General features: G+C 34.5%; 1 protein-coding gene across 1 annotated transcript in view; it reads left to right on the forward strand.

The window, feature by feature from the left end:
* Positions 1 to 1,477: 1,477 nt before the first annotated feature.
* LOC110025699 (pre-mRNA-processing protein 40A) overlaps positions 1,478 to 19,761 on the forward strand; it is a 47,973-nt gene continuing 29,689 nt past the window's right edge. The window contains exons 1-21 of the mRNA XM_020726315.1: positions 1,478 to 1,686; positions 7,375 to 7,443; positions 7,587 to 7,655; positions 7,743 to 7,841; positions 7,921 to 8,058; positions 8,152 to 8,346; positions 8,794 to 8,870; positions 9,020 to 9,089; positions 10,854 to 10,906; positions 11,116 to 11,173; positions 11,597 to 12,217; positions 14,980 to 15,057; positions 15,213 to 15,299; positions 15,366 to 15,400; positions 15,535 to 15,640; positions 16,592 to 16,672; positions 16,749 to 16,841; positions 16,903 to 16,956; positions 17,030 to 17,146; positions 17,233 to 17,331; positions 19,641 to 19,688. Coding sequence (XP_020581974.1) covers positions 7,411 to 7,443; positions 7,587 to 7,655; positions 7,743 to 7,841; positions 7,921 to 8,058; positions 8,152 to 8,346; positions 8,794 to 8,870; positions 9,020 to 9,089; positions 10,854 to 10,906; positions 11,116 to 11,173; positions 11,597 to 12,217; positions 14,980 to 15,057; positions 15,213 to 15,299; positions 15,366 to 15,400; positions 15,535 to 15,640; positions 16,592 to 16,672; positions 16,749 to 16,841; positions 16,903 to 16,956; positions 17,030 to 17,146; positions 17,233 to 17,331; positions 19,641 to 19,688 — 2,211 coding nt within the window. The 5' untranslated portion in view covers positions 1,478 to 1,686; positions 7,375 to 7,410. The remainder of the gene's footprint in view (positions 1,687 to 7,374; positions 7,444 to 7,586; positions 7,656 to 7,742; positions 7,842 to 7,920; positions 8,059 to 8,151; positions 8,347 to 8,793; positions 8,871 to 9,019; positions 9,090 to 10,853; positions 10,907 to 11,115; positions 11,174 to 11,596; positions 12,218 to 14,979; positions 15,058 to 15,212; positions 15,300 to 15,365; positions 15,401 to 15,534; positions 15,641 to 16,591; positions 16,673 to 16,748; positions 16,842 to 16,902; positions 16,957 to 17,029; positions 17,147 to 17,232; positions 17,332 to 19,640; positions 19,689 to 19,761) is intronic.

Genomic DNA, 19,761 nt, shown 5'->3' on the forward strand with positions numbered 1-19,761 from the left:
AACAAATCATATAAAATCAAATTTAGATGTGGGGACAGACGTGAAATTAACACTATTCTAACCTAATGAGATTTTGAAGCACAATAAATCTAATTGATTTTAAATTTTGATAATAATAATATTATTGAAAAAAACATGAGCAGAAAGCAAGGAAGAGTAAGCTCATAGTAGGTCTTGACTAGGATAAGTATTTGATCATTAGAAGGGGCAGATGGTTGCAATGTTGTGAGAAGATGGGAGGTGGCAACCACCTCAACCTCGGGAAGTAGGTGAGAGGTTTGATTGGTGAGATCTAGCACCATCAACAAAGGAAGGCAAGCTAAGCCCTAAGCCTTAACCTCTTTAAATTATGAAGCAAGAAAGAGAATGAGAAGAAGGAATCAGCTCTCGCTAGATGTTATCAAGCAAGGCAAGAAGAGGAAAGGGCTCTGAATAGGGTTTGAGAGGATAGAGATTACAATGGCTGTGAAGGGGAGGGCTATTGCGAACTGACTCCTACCCTCTTTACATTGAGGTGAGAGGAAATAACGAACGAGAGAAAAAAAAAAGGCAAGAGGGTTGCTTTCTAACTTAGAAAGTGACAATGATAGCAAAAGGAAAGAAAAGAGAAGATTTTAAGAAATTGATACAATCTAGAACCATAAATAAAGACAAATAGGGAAGTTCCTGCAAATCATGAAGAAAGGAAATTTAAATCTTACGTTGGCACATATATTTTTGCAAACAATAGTAATCACGTTAAACCCAAGGGGGTCTTTGATAGGATACTTTTAAGAAGATTTAAGTAATATTTAACATAAATTCAGTCAAACAAAATAAATATGTTAGATAAATCTGCCCATTTAATTTAAGTCTAATTATTATTTGTTTTGTTTATTAAGGGTGTGTTTGAAGTAGCTTGTGCGTTTCAAGATAAGGATAAGCAGCTTATCTTGAAACGCGACGTTTAGTGTAAAAATTAAATCGCGTTTTCGGATAATCGGTCAAAACGCGCGCTTTAAATAGTACCGCGGCGTTTTCAAAAACTCCCCCACACTTATAAGCTGCCCCAAACGGGGAAAATATTTGCGTATATAAGACATACGCAGCGTTGCGTACGTTAGGGGTTATTCAGGGGGGTTATATCCGGGTTATACCACCTGTAACCTTCGTATAACTCCCTTGTAACCTCTGTGTAACTTATTTGTACCAATGAAATTACAGAAGCACAAAACTCATTTGTAAGTTACAGGTAGTTTACAAAGAGGTTACACGAGGTTACGGAGGGGTGATATAACCCCTAGGGGTATAACACCGATATAACCCCCTTTACCCCCTGAATAACCCCTGGATATACGCAACGCTGCGTATGTCTTATGTACACAAATATTTTCCCCTAAATGGGCCCTAAATTTAAATTTACCATAATCACTTATAAGTTTAATTTAATAATTTAAGAGAGAAAAAAAATAAATTTAACAGCTAAATACTGGCCTGCATCGAACGGCTCAAGGTGAGCGAACTAACCCCTTCCATTCCTCACATCTTCAAAACCCTAACGAGGACGCTTTGCACGACGAAGGGGCGAAAAGTAGCGGTTATCGGCAGGAATACGACCGGCACGCCTCCGAATGAATTAGGGTGCGGCATTCTTTCCAACTCTCGATCGGTTGCTTGCGTCACTTCTTATCTCTCCACCGAGCTAAGGTTACGTTCGGCGATTCCGCCTCTTGTTTTGGGTCTCTTATCCTTTTTCATTGAGTTCGGATATGATATTCATGTTAATACCCGAGAATTTACAATGGCGTTTCATAAATCTGGGGATTCGCTTTTCTGGGTATATATTTTTTTTATGCTATATGCTAGGCTTGTCTGTCATCAGTGTGATACAGGTTTAATTTTCTTGCATGAGCTTATCAAGTTGAGCTTCTTGGGATTGGTTTCGTTTGCATCAAGAAAAAGTGGCAACTGGATTTTACTGAGTTTGCCCTTTTGCGGAGACTAGCTATTGATTTAGGGTAGTGGTAGCATTCCAAATATAAATTTTTTTCTCAATTATTGTTTTTGTCTGTTGGTAAGTGTTTCTATTCACCAAAATCAAATGGCTGTGTGGCAATGGATTTCGAGAGGGATTTAAGCTAAAGTCATTTTGGACGAAATGAAAGTGCAGATTTGATAAATCAGGATTATTCGGATTTCAGCTGTAAATCCCATAAATCCTAAATCCCGCGAATCGATTTACAGAATTTACGGGATTTACAGGGAGTGCATAGGGGATCGGGGTGGATTTATGCTGAAGTTTTCTAACAATTTAACGGATTCACTGGATTTAAGAAATTTTATTGCCATGAGGTTTTCCATCCAAGATTTATTAAATCCTGATTTACAAGATTTACTAAATTCTAATAACTTAAATCGCATCTGTTGCTAGACAACCCAAAGTTTGGAAAACCCAAAACCTTTTTTATGCACTGCTGTATAATTGGTAAACTAAACTGAAAATCATCTTGACGGAAATATGGGGGCTGCTTTACTCACCTTTGTTTGGAGTATTAAGCTATCTGGGTTGCCGTGTTATAGAAATGGTCAATCAAACGAATTACTTGTATCCCATAAACTCTAAAGAGGGGTATGTTTTAAATTTTGCAGTGCTGTTTTATAATGATCAGGGATTCCAGGCATTGTCTATATCTCCGTTAGTTATGTTTCTATCAATATTTCTTCGGTCTAGGTTTTGGCCAATCACTATATACTATCTATCTTAAGGTTTTTTTGGTTCAATATTCTCTGATTTCAGTGTCTTCATTGTTATAATCTATGAAGATGGAGGTGTTATCTTGAATGATGGATGATTCTTGGATTTTCATTTTCTCAATTGTTTCATCATCTAGGTATCTTTTAATTTTGATTCAAGAAAATTTGGCTCGTATATAGATACAAATTTCTTGAGTTGAATTAACTTTAGTCATGGAAACTCAAGACATCGACCAACCTGTGAAGTGTCATTTGTTATTAGAACAGCTTATCACTCAAAATATGAGTAGTCAAACAATGAAATTTTATGCTGTAATTGACCCTTACTACTTGTTAGTTGGGGCATGTTCTCACAAGACTAATGGACTTATCCTGTGGAACAGAGATGCAAACTTAGAATTAACTATTTTTCATTATGTTTAATGGCATAATAGGCCCTTCTACAAACCATTCGTTGTCCTAATGGATATTTTTATTTTATTTTTTGGATGCATAGGAACAAGAGGTAGGAAAAGAAAACTTTTAAGAGATACTGAAAATGCTCCTTTATCTAACTTTAGAGAAAATATTGATAGAAGTAATGCAAGTGGAGATTTTGATGAGGTTTCACAACCAGTGTGGGAGGGGTGATGATGAAGTTGATGTGTGCTTTTGAGAGGGGATGTGGTGGGAGGTGGGAGGGCTGGAGGATTGTAGGTTAAGTGTGGTGCATTCTTAGTAATTTTGTTTCACCCCTAATGGAATTGGTGACAGATTAGAGGAGAATGCTTTTAGTAGTCTTTCATTTATTACATTTTCTTTTAAATATATTTCTGTTTCAATAATGAAAATTTAACTATGTTATGTTGTACTTTCCATATACCAAATAGGTCCATGTTGGGGCTGATATTTGGTCTTAAATTTTGCTGAACTAGAAATTTATGCAGCAAGAAACGGTAAAAAGTAGGTTAATCATTTTGCTATGTCAACACTCATATAGGATGGTCAAAGATCTCACATAACTTTTTGTTATTTAGTTAGGTCTTTATAATGTTTTGGTTTTTTTAATGTATGGAGTGGATGAGATCGTTTTTGAAGGAATTTGATTTCTTGGTTGATCATTTTGAAGGAATCAGCCATTTGATAAGTAATCAGAATTAATTATAAATTACCTCTGAGACACACGATGACAAGTTGATTCAATTCAAATTGTTTTGCTAGGTTTTTTTTAAATGTTGATTCAATCAAAGTACCTTCTAAAAAAAATCACCCAAATGAAATGTTAACTGAAGTGTCTTTATAATCACAATCATGTGCATTATTTTTATAATCACAATCATGTGCATTATTTCTCAATAAAAACACCCACCTGATGGAATACTATTTGGCAGGTTGAAGCTAAACTATGCACCTCTAGATTCGTATGTTAACATCCAAGGTTCTCATGAGTAGATGTATTTTGATTCAATCTTTTTGGAGTTGGCTTAACTTGTTTTTGTTGAAGTTTTTTATATTTTATAGTAGTAATTTAGTTTTTTAATAATTTTTGGCATTGTTCAAAGGATGCAAGTATGGTGAGAGGTCATGTTACAAAAAGTATGACAGCGAAGTTTTTTATTTTTATTAGAGAAACTACCTGCAAATACTTTTTTTTTAAATGCAAAAGTAAGCTCACTATATCAATCCCTCTTAATACATAGGTGAAAAACAAAAATGTAGTTTAACTTTTTTATATTTTATAGTAGTAATTTAGTTTTTAAAAAAATATGATAATTTTTGGCATTGTTCAAAGGATGCAAGTATGGGTGTTAAAAAAAAACTATTCAATTTATAACATTTCATGATAGTTTACAAAAGAATCTGAAAGGATCTGGCAAGTAAAACGTTTTTTGTTTAAATGAATGCAATTTCCATTGAAAAAGTTTAATAAATTAGCATGAATTGAAGGTTCATATGAATAGAAGCAAGATATTCAAAGCTGTTATTCTTGGTATGTTAATCGTGCTGTTGAATCTTTTTGGGACTTACAGCTCTGTATTGTCTGTGATTGCATAAAACTTGGTAAAAGACCTCAAATTGTGGGAAGAGTGCCATAAGGAGAAAGTGAGATTGAAGAGATCCTTGTAGGGAACCTTGGTGAATATTTAATTTCCAATCTCCGATAAGCCGAAGGAGGGTGTGGCTCCTCGGAGGCTTCTTCAATTCACAGTTTTTTAGAGGAGAGTGAAAGAGATTGAAAGAGGGAGATTTTAGGAAAAAGAACCAGAGCCTCTTAGGAAAGAGTAAAGGACGAAAAAGATCACACTTTTCACTTATTGTCTAGTTTATACATGAGATGGAAAGATTATAAAATTATGTAAGCAGTACAACAAGAACTGTACTGTTGACTCTTCTCTGATGTTTCGATTGAAGATCAATATCATGAATATGAGGTATAGCAGACTAATTTTAGATAATGCTCGTACACGACGGTTCCTTATCCCTGGGTGATGAGACCGATTCCCAGTATCGGGCGACGTCGTTAAATGAGAGATTGGTCGATGACCTGTTTGATCGTGATGGCTTTGTCAAATTGCTGCGTTCGCAGAGATAGCGATAGGTTTAAGTCATCTTCTTGAGGAAGACAACGATGAGCTGGCTAGCCATTGCATCAAGTGAGTTTGATTCAATAAGTTTGACAGATGGGAACGATTCAACCAATTTGGTGGGTGGGCTCGATTCTATGAGATAAAATAAATTAAAATTTCTTTATACCCGTGTTTGTGTATACACACGCAAAGACCTCTCATACACAAGATTTATGTTTCAATGCTTCAAATGACTATGATAACGATCATCTTTTCTTTAAAAAAAAAAAATCAAAGGGTAGATTTGTAAACCCCCAAACATGATGTTTGCTGAACATTTGTTATGCTTAGCCATTTTGATTGTATAGAATAAAGTAGTTTTGATGCAAGGAACTGCTTATGGGCAAGCCTTGGCGCTTTAATGAACAATATACCACAACACTTATTTCAAGCTTGGCAGTAATTTTTGGTCTAAGAATATTTTTATTTCACACTGTCCTGTCTTAAGAATTTCTACAGCAGTGTATTTTGACATCATTCAAGCTTTCCTCTCTTAACTATTATTTTACTAAAAAAATATTTAGTTTAAATTTAGCTATGCCTTTTTCACCTATGTCAAATGAGTTTGTTAAGCTGCTAGATTTGGGTATCGTGAGGGCATTAATGATGCATAGACCATGTTAACAAGTGAAGTTCTAACTTTTTTACTTATTTTTTTCTCATTCTCGAGGGGTTAGATGGGGACAAAGATAATGTAATCAAAGTGTAAAAAGAAGATTGTCTAAAGAAGATTAGATAGGGAGGCAATATCAAAAGAAGATTAGTGATTTTGCTCGATTGGTTAGATAGGGCGGCAAGATAAAAAAAAAATAGTGCTTTTGCTAGATTGGTTGAAAAAAAGTGGCTATGGCAAAAGAAGATTAATGCTGCAATGACCTTAAAGAGGATTTTATTTTGTACTGGCTATGGTTGTTGGGAAGGAGGTGGTGTTTGAAATTGTAAATTTATGTATACAAATGCTTACTGAAATGATTAAGGAAATGATTGTGTGCGAGATGGATTGGAGGAGATAAGGGTTATTATTGTGTGGTGTGGAAGAGAGATGGGTGCCAGGATGGAATTAGCATGGTTGGAAGATTCAAGGAGAATTATGGTTGGCATGTAGAGGTAAAGTAAGGGACTGATGAATGAAGAGTGAGGGGTAAGATGAATTCCTAGACTGGATGTGAGAGGCGGGAGAGTGAGAGGGAGGGATTGATGGGTAGTGAAAGTAAGGTGGTCTTGAATACCTGTTTGTGGCACACACACACACACACACACACACACACACAGGGAGGGAGGGAGGGAGGGAGAGGTTTTTGAAGTTTTAAATTTATGTATACAAATGTTTACTGAAATGATTAGGAGAGAGGGAGAGAGAGAGAGAGAGAGAGAGAGAGAGAGAGAGAGAGGGAGAGAAAGAGTTTTTGAAGTTGATTGTATGTGAGATAGTTTGGAGGAGAGAAGGGATATTTTGTATACAAATGTTTACTGAAATGATCAGGCAAATGATTGTGTGTGAGATTGATTGGAGTAGAGAAGGGAGTTTAATGTGTGGTGTGGAAGAGAGATGGGAGCCAGAGATGGAATTAGCAAGGTTGGAAGATTCAAGGAGAATTATGGTTGCAATTGGCATGTAGAGGTAAAGGAAGGGACTGATGAATGAAGAGATGAGGGGTAAGATGAATACCTAAACTGGAAGTGAGAGAACGGGAGAGTGAGAGGGAGGTATTGATGGGTAGTGAGAGTACAGTTGTATTGAATACCTGCATGAGAGAGAGAGAGAGAGAGAGAGAGAGAGAGAGAGAAGGGAGGTTCGGTGAATATTAAGTATGATTTTTCTAAGGTTTATTAAGGCCAATAATTATATACAGCTTTGAAAGTGTACATTAGGTGACGCAGTATGTTTTCCTTTTTGTAAATTGCTAAAATACCACTATTCCAACAAGCACTTGCATATGATTATGATTGTTAAAGGAAGTGATATATTACATTGTTAATTTCTGGGACAAAGATAATGTAATCACCTTCTAAATCTATATTATTGGCTTTGCAGTTAATTTTTACTGTTGCTTCTTGAGTGTTTACTGTGATGGCCAGCAATCCACAAGCTTCTGGGCCACAGGTTGGTTGTACATTCGTAATTTTGGAGTACTGTTCTTAATTTATTGATTTGTTATAAATATTGAAATATGTATGAGAGTATGAGTTTTTGTTTATTATAGTTTTCTTAATAAGATTTTTGTGTATAATTTTTTTAATTTGAAGCCTATAAGGCCATCTGTCGTAGTATCTGCTGGTCCCCCTCAAAATTTTGGTCCCCCAATGCCCATGCAGGTTAGATCTTTTTTCTAGAGTTTGAGGTTCTTGTTTATACTTAAAATGAAGTAATTTTCCTTAAATTATTTTCTTTTAATGATGCAGTTTAGACCTGTTGCTCCACCTTCTCAACAACCTCTTCAGTTCAATCCGGCAAGTGCCCAACAATTTAGGCCAAATGTTGGAATTTCCGGTCAAACTCAGGTATCACACTTTTCCAGACCCTCATAAAATTTGTCACCTGTGTTAAGTGCAATCAGGCCATAGTGCATCTTTATTGTAGGCGATTCCAATGCCGTACCTTCAACAAAATAGGCCCATCACAGCTGGTGCACTTCAGACTCCACAAAGCATGCAGTTGCCAAATAATATTGTGCCTAATCTAGGTGGAGTTGGGATACCTCTTTCTTCCTCATACACGGTAATTTTATACATTTTGCCTTTTTTTTTCTAATGAATCAGAGAAGTTTCCCTTTTTTTTTGTTTTGCTTGATTTTCATTGTTATTGCTGTAGTTTGCAACATCTTACGGACAACCGCTGAATAGTATGAATGCCTCTTCGCAGTATCAACCAATGATCCATTTGCATGCGCCTGTTGCACCAGCTGGTGGACCTTCTTGGAATGCATCTGGGGCTCAAACCTTACCTTCTGTAACACCCTTGATGCAACCCACACAACAACCTACCATTATAGGCTCTTCTGTAGTGGTGAGAATATTCTTAGTTTTTGCACGTTCGTGTTAAATATAGTGTCTATTTGGGATTTTTTTTTTTGTTTGTAGTTTATTGTTTTCTTGGATTATGTTCTTACCTGAATGTCTTAAACCAAAAATATATGAGAGAGAGAGAGAGAGAGAGAGAGAGAGAGAGAGAGAGAGAGAGAGGGCGTCCTAGCAAACAGGCAGCAGGGGAGTGTCTTTATTTTTAGAAAAATATTATTAAAAATATTGAAAGCAGTCTATTTTTACAGTAAAAAAAATCAACTTATTTAATTAAAAAGCAAAACTAATTAAGCAAACAAGTGCTGTTATTTTTTGTTTTTTTTAAACAAAAAAAAAACCCCTAACAAGACCATAATGTCAGATATCGTTTTTCTCTTAGCTATTGTATGCAATTTAAACTATAACGTTAATAGCAGTTTTACAAATAATGCAGGGTACAAATGTACAACCTGGTCCGGCTGAGCAGGTAACATCTGATTGGCAGGAACATACTGCTGCAGATGGAAAAAGGTGTTTTCTAGCAGCTCATTTTTAGTTTTCTATTCGAGGCATTCTAAAAGACTTCTTACTTTTAATTATGCTATGTCTATTTGATTCATACCTTCTCTCGAACGACGTCATTTAGTTTACTGTTGTGTTTTGTTATTTCTTTTGTTCAGATATTATTATAACAAAAAGACCAGACAGTCAAGTTGGGAGAAACCTTTTGAACTCATGACGCCTACTGAGGTGGGTTATATCATGGAATAAGTGCTTTTAAACTCTTTATTGTTTTGCTTATGTTGGTTTTTCACTACTCGCTTTAACTCAACTAAAAATACAGTTTTATAAGTCTCTTCTGTGAATGCTCTGTATTGTAGCTGAAACTAAATTAATCACCATTTTTCTATGATGAATTTATGCTATTTAATATTTTTTTATGCAATCTTCTGTTTTTTTGCTTGTTCGTCCACTGTCTGTAGAAGACTTCTTTACATATTTGGAGAGAAAATCAACTGCTTTATGCGACATTTTGAAGGTGGTATTCCACTTTTTTCAAGGGAGGAAATTGTTGCTATTTTCTTTTTTTTCATCATGGAGGGAATTTCTTTATTCACTGTTGCGAGCTAACAATTTGATGCCCATCATTTACTTCATTTTTGTATCTCTTTTGTCCATCCCAAATTGCTAGTTATCAGAAGGAGAAAAATATGCGAGGTTTATATTGCTATTATGTGAAGTGATGCCTACTCTTTTTTTTTTGGAAAGTATAGACTCTTTAATGAACAATGAATGTGATGTTTTAAGGGGCAGCATACGGTTCAAATGGAACAAAATGTAGTTTTTGGGAATAGGAGATAGATTCCGTGGAATTAAAAGATATATTTATGGTACATGTAAAATTCTAAGAATATAAATGACAGAAGTTCATGCAGATAGATTAATTTAAGAAAAACCATTGTGCTAAAGTTGTTGTTTAGTGTTAACAAACAAGCTTAGCACACATTTTAAAACTTTACAGTCTAAATCTGTGAACCTGGAATAAATTCATCTCTATATCAAGATTTCATGTCATGAAAAGCAAAACCAATAATTATGTGTTTGTGTTCGAGTAGTTTAAGCTATAGTATTCAATCAAGTTTTGAACCGGCCAAAATGTTTATTCATGATGAATGACATTTTCTTATATTGAATATTAGTGGTGAGGTTGGCAAAGAGATTTTGTGCTATGGGCATTTGATGAGAAGATTGAGGGTGGGAATGATGGGATCTGGCTGCATCGTGAAGGCATGGTTAGGATAGGTTTTATTGTGTTTTATTTTGATGTTTTGAATATATATATATATATATATATAATGATCATAGAATATGTAAATCCTTTTGTTGCTACGTGTAAATTCCCCCACTCCCTCGAAAGAAAAAGAAAATAAAGAAAAAAAATTATTCACCAAGTCAAAAGCAAAGCATGTAATCCCATTGCAACTGATGACAATATTACAAGACAAATTCCAATACAATGCTAAAACAAAAGACTTCACATTCTTGTAAAAAGAGTTCAGTTCAATTAAAGCCACAAAACTAGTTATTTGTCAGAAGAATGAAATATTGAGCCATTGCTGGCTGTTCACATTGTAGGAGATTTGATTAGCGTGTATGTGTGTTTTGAATGTTGTGATTTATGACATGTTTATAATGTGCTGTTAATCTTTATTGCATGGATAAGCTGACATTTCTGCAGATATGTTGCCTAGCGCCATTCAGTTTATTGTTTGAAAGGTTAAGATGCATAATGTTTTTTTTCTTTCAGCGAGCGCCATTTAGTTTATCACTAGAAAGGTTAAGATGCATAATGTTTTTTTTCTTTCAGTGTTTCTCATTTCTCTATACCATTTGTTCTTGTTATTACCAGCCTTTCTTTACTGTAGCAAATTTCTGCTGCTCATGTTTTTTTCCCTGTACTGCGTATTTCGTTCCTCAATTTGAGGTTCGTCTGATTCCTTCATCTTTTTTCAGAGGGCTGATGCATCTACAGAGTGGAAAGAATTCCAGACTCCAGATGGTCGGAAGTAAGGGCTTGCTTTTTATTATTTTACTACCTCCTTAATATATTGAAATACTTAAATTCAAAATGAGTTTAAAATTAAGAATTACAGGGCTTGCTTTTAATGTTTATTGTTTTATGGTTGATTTACTGAAGAAATGTTTGTTTTTTATTAACATGCTGTATATTCGGGTTATTGTCTATGATGCGTTTCACCTTGTTAACACCTTGCAGATATTACTATAACAAAGTGACAAAGCAGTCAAAATGGTCGATTCCTGAAGAACTCAAGGTGTTTTTTTTTCAAAGATATATTGCCAACTTATGTTTTATTTTTAAATTTATATGCTAGAATGTTTTAATTAGATCAGAATCTCAACCATGTTTATGGTAATTAAACTGAGAATTTTGATGATGCTTTACCAGCCATGTGTATGGTAAGAAGGCATATACTTTGGTCAAGGTAATGGAACTTGGAATTTAGATTATGGTTTATTGGGAAAGAGGGTAGTTTGGTGAGGATGGGCATTATAATTATTAAAGTTAGCTATGCAACCATATTTAGAGCCTATAGGGAGGAGGCTTTTAGGGAAGGTTTGAAAAAACTTAAATAGCTGTGGCGTTGTTTCTGTATGATACTGTGATGAGATAATTGATTATTAATTTATTATATAGCTATTGTTATTATTATTATTTTATTTTTGTAATTTTGCAGCTAGCCCGTGAGCAGGCAGAGAAGGGAGCGAATCAGCCAGCCCCTGCAGAACCTGCAGTTGCTTCTCTTGCGCCACCAGCTCAGAGTGCTATCGTTGAGATACCTTCTTCAACAACACAAAATGATTCGGCTCCTTTATCAAGAAGTGCAGTTGCAAGCCCAGTTTCTGCACCAGTCTCAAACCAAGCTGCTTTACCTCCTTCAGGATCATCATCTGTTGTTGATGCAACTGCTGGAACAGCTTCCAGTTCTTCCATGGGAACTGCTGCTCCAGTTTCTGTTTCTGATCTCAACAACCCTGCTTCCTCAGTGATAGCTTCTGTTTCTGGAAGCTCAGATATTCTTACTACTGCAGCAGATACAATGCTTGGGACTACGAAGAGCAATAACGAGGATTCATCTCTACCAAATCTTGTAAATGTTACAGATGGAGCATCTGTTCAGGACCTGGAAGAAGCAAAAAGAGGCATGCCTACTACTGTGAAAATAAATATTACTCCCTTGGAAGACAAATCAGTTGATGAGGAGCCTTTCATTTATGCTAATAAGCAGGAGGCTAAAAATGCCTTTAAATCATTGCTTGAATCGGCCAATGTTGAATCAGATTGGACTTGGGAGCAGGCTATGAGAGTCATCATAAATGATAGAAGATACGGTGCTCTAAAGACTCTGGGGGAGACCATTATGCAGTTTTATAATATTAATGTCATAGGATTATGAATGAAAAAAATTGTAAACATTCAGTACATGCAGAAAAGTTGCTCTAAATGATTTTTGAAGGATAAGTTTAACATCCTGGGTAGCAGATAGAAGGAACGACTGGAACTGTTGTGATGTGTGCCACTTTATATGCATATTAAATATACACATTCATATGTTGCATTCAAACATATGGTACCTGTTTTTAGTGTGTGCTTGTGCATGCTGTACGTAGTTTGGGTTGAATAGAACTGTACCACATTTATATTTCAGAGCCATTGTATTTGTAAAGATTGTTAGGTTCTACCTGAGCTAATGGCATGGAACCACTTGTCTGCACATTGGTTTCTTGCTTTTAGGACTTTTTATTGTTTCAGAGCCATTGTATTTGTAAAGATTGTTATGGTTCTACCTGAGCTAATGGCATGGAACCACTTGACTGCACATTGGTTTCTTGCTTTTAGGACTTTTTATTTTTCTTGAGTGTGGGAGTTAATTCATTGTTTTAAAGGAGCAACAAGGACATTTTGCTTTATGCATACACACCTTCGATATCTGGATATGCTTTAATCTTCTCCAACTGTTCTTATGAAACACTTTGCAGGATGTTTCTTTTGTAATATTTTATCTTTGGATGCTGGGTAATTTTGATGTTTTCACATTTACAGGAGCAATAACGAGGATTCATCTCTACCAAATCTTGTAAATTTTACAGATGGAGCATCTGTTCAGGACCTGGAGGTAATCTTACATAAAACATAATCTCTATGATCCTTAATTTATTAGTAGCTTGCTGCACTCTTCTACCGTGTTTTTCTTGGTAAATCTCTCCCTAACCAAACAGAATTGAAAGGTAAAGTTGTAATTGACCTGCTTGCTGAATGCTCTTGGTTGAATTAATTGAATAGACTACGTACAATATTTTTTGTTTTCCTTACATGTAAGTGAAATTTTTGTGTATGCTAATTTCAGCTGCTTGCTCAAGCAATTTCTGCAATTTGCTCATTATGTCTTCCATCATAACCCTACTTCGTCTTAGATGGGAACTAGAGTTCCTTTCTGGGATTATTATGGAGATGCTGAAATCTTGCTTAAGCTTTATGTTTGGTTGAATTTCTCAAAAAGAATATTGTAGTTCAGAATCTGAGTATTTTTCTTGTGCATTCTATAGGGTTAGTTGTCAATCTTTATGATGGTATGTTTTGAGGTTGGATCTTGCGTATGTTGTTTCAAGTTTTTTTACTTGTAGTAGCAACAGTTTTCTATGAAAGCTGTTGGGAGAGATTGGGATGATAACTGTCAAAATTTATTAGTTTGTAACCAAACAATATCTGAATATGTGTTGAATGTGTTGAGATATGCAAGCAAAGACATAGAAGTTATATGGGATTAAAATAATAATGCAACTGAAGGGGCAATGTATTGTCTGATTTTTTTTTTTGTCTGCAATATTTGGACATGCTAAGATTCCTCTTGTAAAATTTGCACTGCATTCTGTTGCACCGTGCCTACACTAAGGGCTATTTAGTCTTTTTTTCATTTATTATTGTTTAATATAAATAGGTCTAATTTGCTTAGGGTTAGGGTTATGCATGAGATTGATGTTGTGAGTCTTAGGTTTAGGGTTTGTGAGAGATTTCTTATCTCTTGTATTATAGGAATTGAGAGAGATTGATTCTCTTGAATTGTAGGTCTTTATCTATTATTTTATATCTTTATGGTTGTATTGTTGCTTTTGAGAAATCAAATATTTGCTTTGCCTTAATTACTGTGGGAAATAATGCTATTTCTATGAAGAATCCTATCACATTCATAGTAAATGGAGTTCATAGTGTTTCTTATTGGATTTCCATTTAATTTTAATTTAGAAGATTTACATGCTCACCACCCATTTTCTATGTTGCCTTTAAATACATACAACATAATTTTTCTGTATATATATATATCTAACACATAAACTTCCATATTTACATTCATAACACTCTAATCTTTATATCACATCAAGAATGCCACATCTATTAACTTCTAAAAAGTGAAGCACATCTTCTCATATATAGGTTCTTGAGACTTTTTGATTCCAAGTTTTGTCAAGGAAAATGTAATTAGTGACAAGATTCTTTTATTTTTCCGGTGATGTTTTAAGTTAAGCACAATGTGGCATTTATATTATTAAGTTTTTTGTCTCATCAATTTGCTTTTGAGAAGTGAACTAGTTGAGTCCTGAAACTAGTTTTAGGAGTTGGTTATGCTTGCTGTTTATGCACTCTTTGTTTTATATCATTCTTACTGCTGGAGAGGATTAAGAATCCACTAACTTACCTAGAGCATGTTTTATCATAGCGTGATTTGTTTTTGTTAGGAAGCAAAAAGAGGCATGCCTACTGCTGGGAAAATAAATATTACTCCCTTGGAAGACAAATCAGTTGATGAGGAGCCTTTTATTTATGCTAATAAGCAGGTGTGTCATTTTTGCTTGATCACTTTTTCTTGGCCTCGCTTATGATGATCAACTTTAATTTGGTGCAACAATTTGTTGCAGGAGGCTAAAAATGCCTTTAAATCATTGCTTGAATCGGCCAATGTTGAATCAGATTGGACTTGGGAGCAGGTTTTTCTATCAGCACTATTTATTGTAAATTTTGTATCTCCAGTTACGTTGATTGCTAACATTAAGTGAATTATAGGCTATGAGAGTCATCATAAATGATAAAAGATACGGTGCTCTAAAGACTCTGGGGGAGAGGAAACAGGCATTTAATGAGGTGTGCTTGTTATGACATTTCCTAAAAAAAATTCATTTGATTTTGATCTGTTAAAGTACCCAGGAATGTGTTTTGTTTCCTGGTTTTTCACTGAGAATAACTTCTCTATCTATGTTGCGCCATATTTGATTTATTCTATTTCTGTTTTATCTTAGTATTTGGGCCAAAGAAAAAAACAGGATGCTGAGGAGAGGCGGAATAGGCAGAAAAAGGTCCGGGAGGATTTTACGAAAATGTTAGAGGTACTATAATTTATGCTTGAGAGTCAGCTTTTTTCTATTTCTATGCTAAGTTATGTTTGTTTTTAGGGATGTAATGACCTCACTTCATCAACAAAATGGAGGTAAGAATATTAATTCTTTGCTTATTTTAGGTTTCTACCTTATATCTTGATATCCCTTCAATTCTTTTCTGTTTCAATTGGCTGCTTTTAATCTATATGATTGAAATTGTCTTTTTATTTTACTGTCACTGCAGCAAAGCCATAACCATGTTTGAAAATGATGAGCGCTTCAGTGCTGTTGACCGGCCTAGAGACCGTGAAGATCTGTTTGATAACTACCTTGTTGAACTTCAGAAGAAGGTTTCATTTTATTGGTTTAGATGTCTGCATATTGAAGATATTTTTATTTTCAGTTTCCTTGTTTCTATAATTATAATGACATTTTTGCTGTTATGTTGGATTGACTGAGAGACTTGTAATTGTTTGCCCTTTTAGATAATCTGTTTTGTTGTAAATTACAGTAAATTTTAATTGCGGCAGCATACATTCTATGTAATCTATTTGGTATTGTTTTTTAGATTATGTTATTGTTTTGTTCGTTCCAGTTGCGCTGAAGATCTTCTGGTATGGGGTAAAGTTTGGGTTACTTTAATTCTGTCAGTTTATTTTTGGACTTTTGCAATTACTGATGTAAAATCTTGAATTGCCATCTAATTAGCCTCTAATTAGCCTTGAAGTTAGCCTTGAAGTTGCTTTTGTGATGTTTATGGTTGAAAGTTGCAGCAGTCTTTAATTATGTAGCATAGGACTGTCTCAAGTTTTGCTTATTAGTTCATTTAGCTTGCCTCATGAACGATTTGTGAGCCCTGGTCGACTCATGAGTTAGCTTGACATAGTTTTGAACCTAATTGCATTTTTAATGATCTACTAACATAACATACCTCATGTGCTTGAGCGAACCTCCATGTATCCTGAATATAATGAGTTTGCATTGATTCTTTCACATACTTTCTACCTTCTATTCTGAGGTTATTTTACTTTTAAATTAAGATTCGTGTGTTCTACACAACTATTTATCCCATTGTCCAGCTCCCATATTTTGGGTAAATTTCATTCCAAGAATTTCTTGCATACTTCCTCTTAGGCTTTAAGGCTTAGCATAGTTCTTCTAAAGCATTTAATCTTACTGAGCATGGGTAATTGCTGAGTCTAATGTATTGTGTTAAATTTTCAACCTTTTTTTTTCTGCTACATATTTTTTATGTGCCTTAACTTCTAATTTGATAGCTTTGCTATTATGGAATGATACAGGAAAGGGCAAAGGCAGCTGAGGATCATAAGCATAATATAATTGAATATAGAGCTTTTCTGGATTCCTGCGACTTTATCAAGGTTCTGCAAGATGCCCGCTTATTTGGTAAACACGGCAACTTAGATATTGTTTTACCTTTTTTTACTATATACTTAGGCAAATACACAATGGAGGAAAGTGCAAGATCGTTTGGAGGATGATGAAAGATGTTCTCGACTAGAAAAAATTGACCGTCTTGAGATTTTTCAGGTTAGTCACCCTCGCCTTATTTGTTAGCTTTTTGGGTTCTTAACTTGGTGCTGCTTTGCAGGAGTACATTCAAGATCTAGAGAAGGAAGAAGAGGAGCAAAAGAAGATACAAAGGGTTCTTTGAATTTCTTAGCACCTTAATTTGCATGTTTTTTATGATATAGATATTCTTACAATGATAATTGCAGGAGCAATTACGACGACAAGAGCGAAAAAACCGAGATGCATTTCGCAAGTTGATGGAAGGTGATATTGCTGCAGGCGTTCTTACTGCTAAAACACACTGGCGGGATTATTGCATGAAGGTATTTTTGTCTATTTTGAGTTGTTTTATTTATTTCTTAGGCTCTTTAATTATTTTGTTGTGATGGCTTTTTTTTTTTTTATTAAGGTCAAGGATTCTGCACCCTACTTGGCAGTAGCATCAAACACTTCTGGTTCAACGCCAAAAGATCTATTTGAAGATGTTGCTGAGGAACTGGACAAGCAGGTACAGTTTTGCGTTTTGCAGGGCACGATTGTTGCATATTCTTTTTTCTTAACTTACGCATGCATGGCAGAGATGGTGCTTGTATGAGAGCACAATGGAGACGATTTAATCATTGCTTTGTTTAACATATAATCCTAAAATTTTGCTGATTTTAAAAACTAAATAGTATTATTTTTATTAGGATTGTAGCTCGTATTATTTGTAAATGCTTGTTTTTTCTATCTTAAAATTTGAGTTGTTCAATTTAAAAGATTAACAAGAATCGTATAGGAAGATGGATTCTTAATTAGCTGTTCAGTTTTGGTTAATGTATGGTTTTTTCTCGTTGAAAGCACAAATACTTCATTTGGGATCATATGTTTTTGTTTGGATGTTGCAAGGTGCATTATGGTATTCTGTAAAAAAAAATGTTGCAGGCATATGATATGAGTTTCTTCCGTGCTTCCATTAAAGTTTGTAAACTATAAACTAGATTGATTAAGTATGCCGAGATGGAACTTAACTCAAATTTTAGCATATTGCCTTCATTTTCTGGTATTAGTATTTTTTTTGTTCTGTTATTTGACTTCGACGTGGCTTGTGAATCAGGCGTATATGAGACTGTTAAGCTCAAATGGTTCTTACTGAGTTCATGCTTTTTGTCTTATGTTCAGCTTTAATTAAATTCTAATTGAGTTTGATTAGAAGGTTAATTTAGCATCGTTACCGCCTAATTCAATAGAATTCATACTTCTCATAAATTTTTGCTTAATTTAGTTTAGTTTGCTTCCACTCAGCTCACAAAAAACTACCTAGGTGATTCGTTAAAAAGCTATTAGCAGAAAAATATATAGTTTTTTTGAGCTATTCGTTGAACAAAAACAGAGATTTTGTGTTGATAAGTCAGCTTCTGTTAGTCTGTTTATCAGTTTATTTTGCTTCCTACACTTTGTAATTTGTGTAAATAGCTATGTATAATATGACAACAAACTGACAATGTTCAAATGAATATCAAATTGTACATTTTCAACATTAATTGACTTAACTTCTCAATATGCTTCTGGAAATAGAAAATCATGACATAGTCTTGTTAAACCGTGGCATGCTCGGCACATGGAAGTTTCCTTGTTTTATTGGCCACTTGAGAATTGCAATTCAATTGATGTCTTGTGCGATGGCATGCTCGGCACATGGAAGGTTCCTTGTTTTATGGGCCACTTGAGGATTGCAATTCAATTGATGTCTTGTACGTAGGGATGTAGGTAGTCATAGTATTTGGGTTTCTAGCAAATCTTTTTTGAGATGCCAAAATTATGTGAGGAGTCACTGGTTACAAACTTTTTAATGTTGTAACAGTTTTTTTTTTTTCCTTTCAATAACAATTTTATAATATGAAAGAAATTATTTTAAATGAAAAGCCTGTAAGCTTCTTTTAGAAATATGAATTAAAAATTGATAATTGAAGAAACTATGAAATGAGCTGAAAATTGCATTTTTCGAAAGCCAAATTTGTTGAAAACCTCTTAGAACTGGTCAAATTCTCAATTGATCATATAGTTAACCTAAAAAAAAAAAAAGCAGACATATCACTTCTAATGGATTTTTTTTTTGAAAAAAAAATAGTAAGTTTTATACATGCCTAAGACCTATATTTAAATTAAAGCCATACAGAAAAAAACCCCTGTTCAACCCTAAGAATAAAATGCGAGTTAGAGAAATCCGAATAAATATGAATTCACTCGCTCTATCTGAAGGGAGACTACTAACCTATGCAACTGAAGGAAGACAATGAGCTCACTCATAGTTATTGCCTTGAAGATTGCTAAGTTGACACAAATTATGACAAAATTGAAACAGCTCACTAAAGATGTAAAATATGGAAGGTCGTCATTGATGCAGAAGGATCGCAGTAAAAAATTGCATGTATGAGTACCAATTTCGTAGGCATACTTTTGTAGAGACTAGAGATATTGACTATTTACTCACATTTTACTTCAAACCATATCTGTGCTTTGAGCACTGGCTCTTTTGTTTTATTTCAGTCATTGTAATGCTTTTTTTGTGCTTAGATTGGATAAACTAGAACTTGTGTTGATGTAGTATGGATATCAAAATTGAGTCGAGTCTTTACTTAACCCAGCAAAGTCTGGCACTGGTTACCATTTGTTAAATTCATTCTGTTTTCGGTGATTTATATATGCACTTGAATAAGATGAGTTTTATTTTGTGAACTCTCATAAGGTTTTCATGCTGTGCTGTCATTTTTAAGAAGGTTAAATGTTCAACCAAAGTGAATTAGCTGTCACTTCTTTCTCCTGTTCTATTGACAGTTTCATGATGACAAGGCACTAATCAAAGAGGCTATGAAGACAGGAAAAGTAATTTTGTGAAATTCAAATTTTAACTATTTTTGTTTTAATTGAGAATCAGTTCCATTGTAAAACCATTTAA

The sequence above is a fragment of the Phalaenopsis equestris genome, unplaced genomic scaffold, assembly GCF_001263595.1.
Source record: "Phalaenopsis equestris unplaced genomic scaffold, ASM126359v1 Scaffold000326, whole genome shotgun sequence".
Classification (NCBI taxonomy): Eukaryota; Viridiplantae; Streptophyta; class Magnoliopsida; order Asparagales; family Orchidaceae; genus Phalaenopsis; species Phalaenopsis equestris.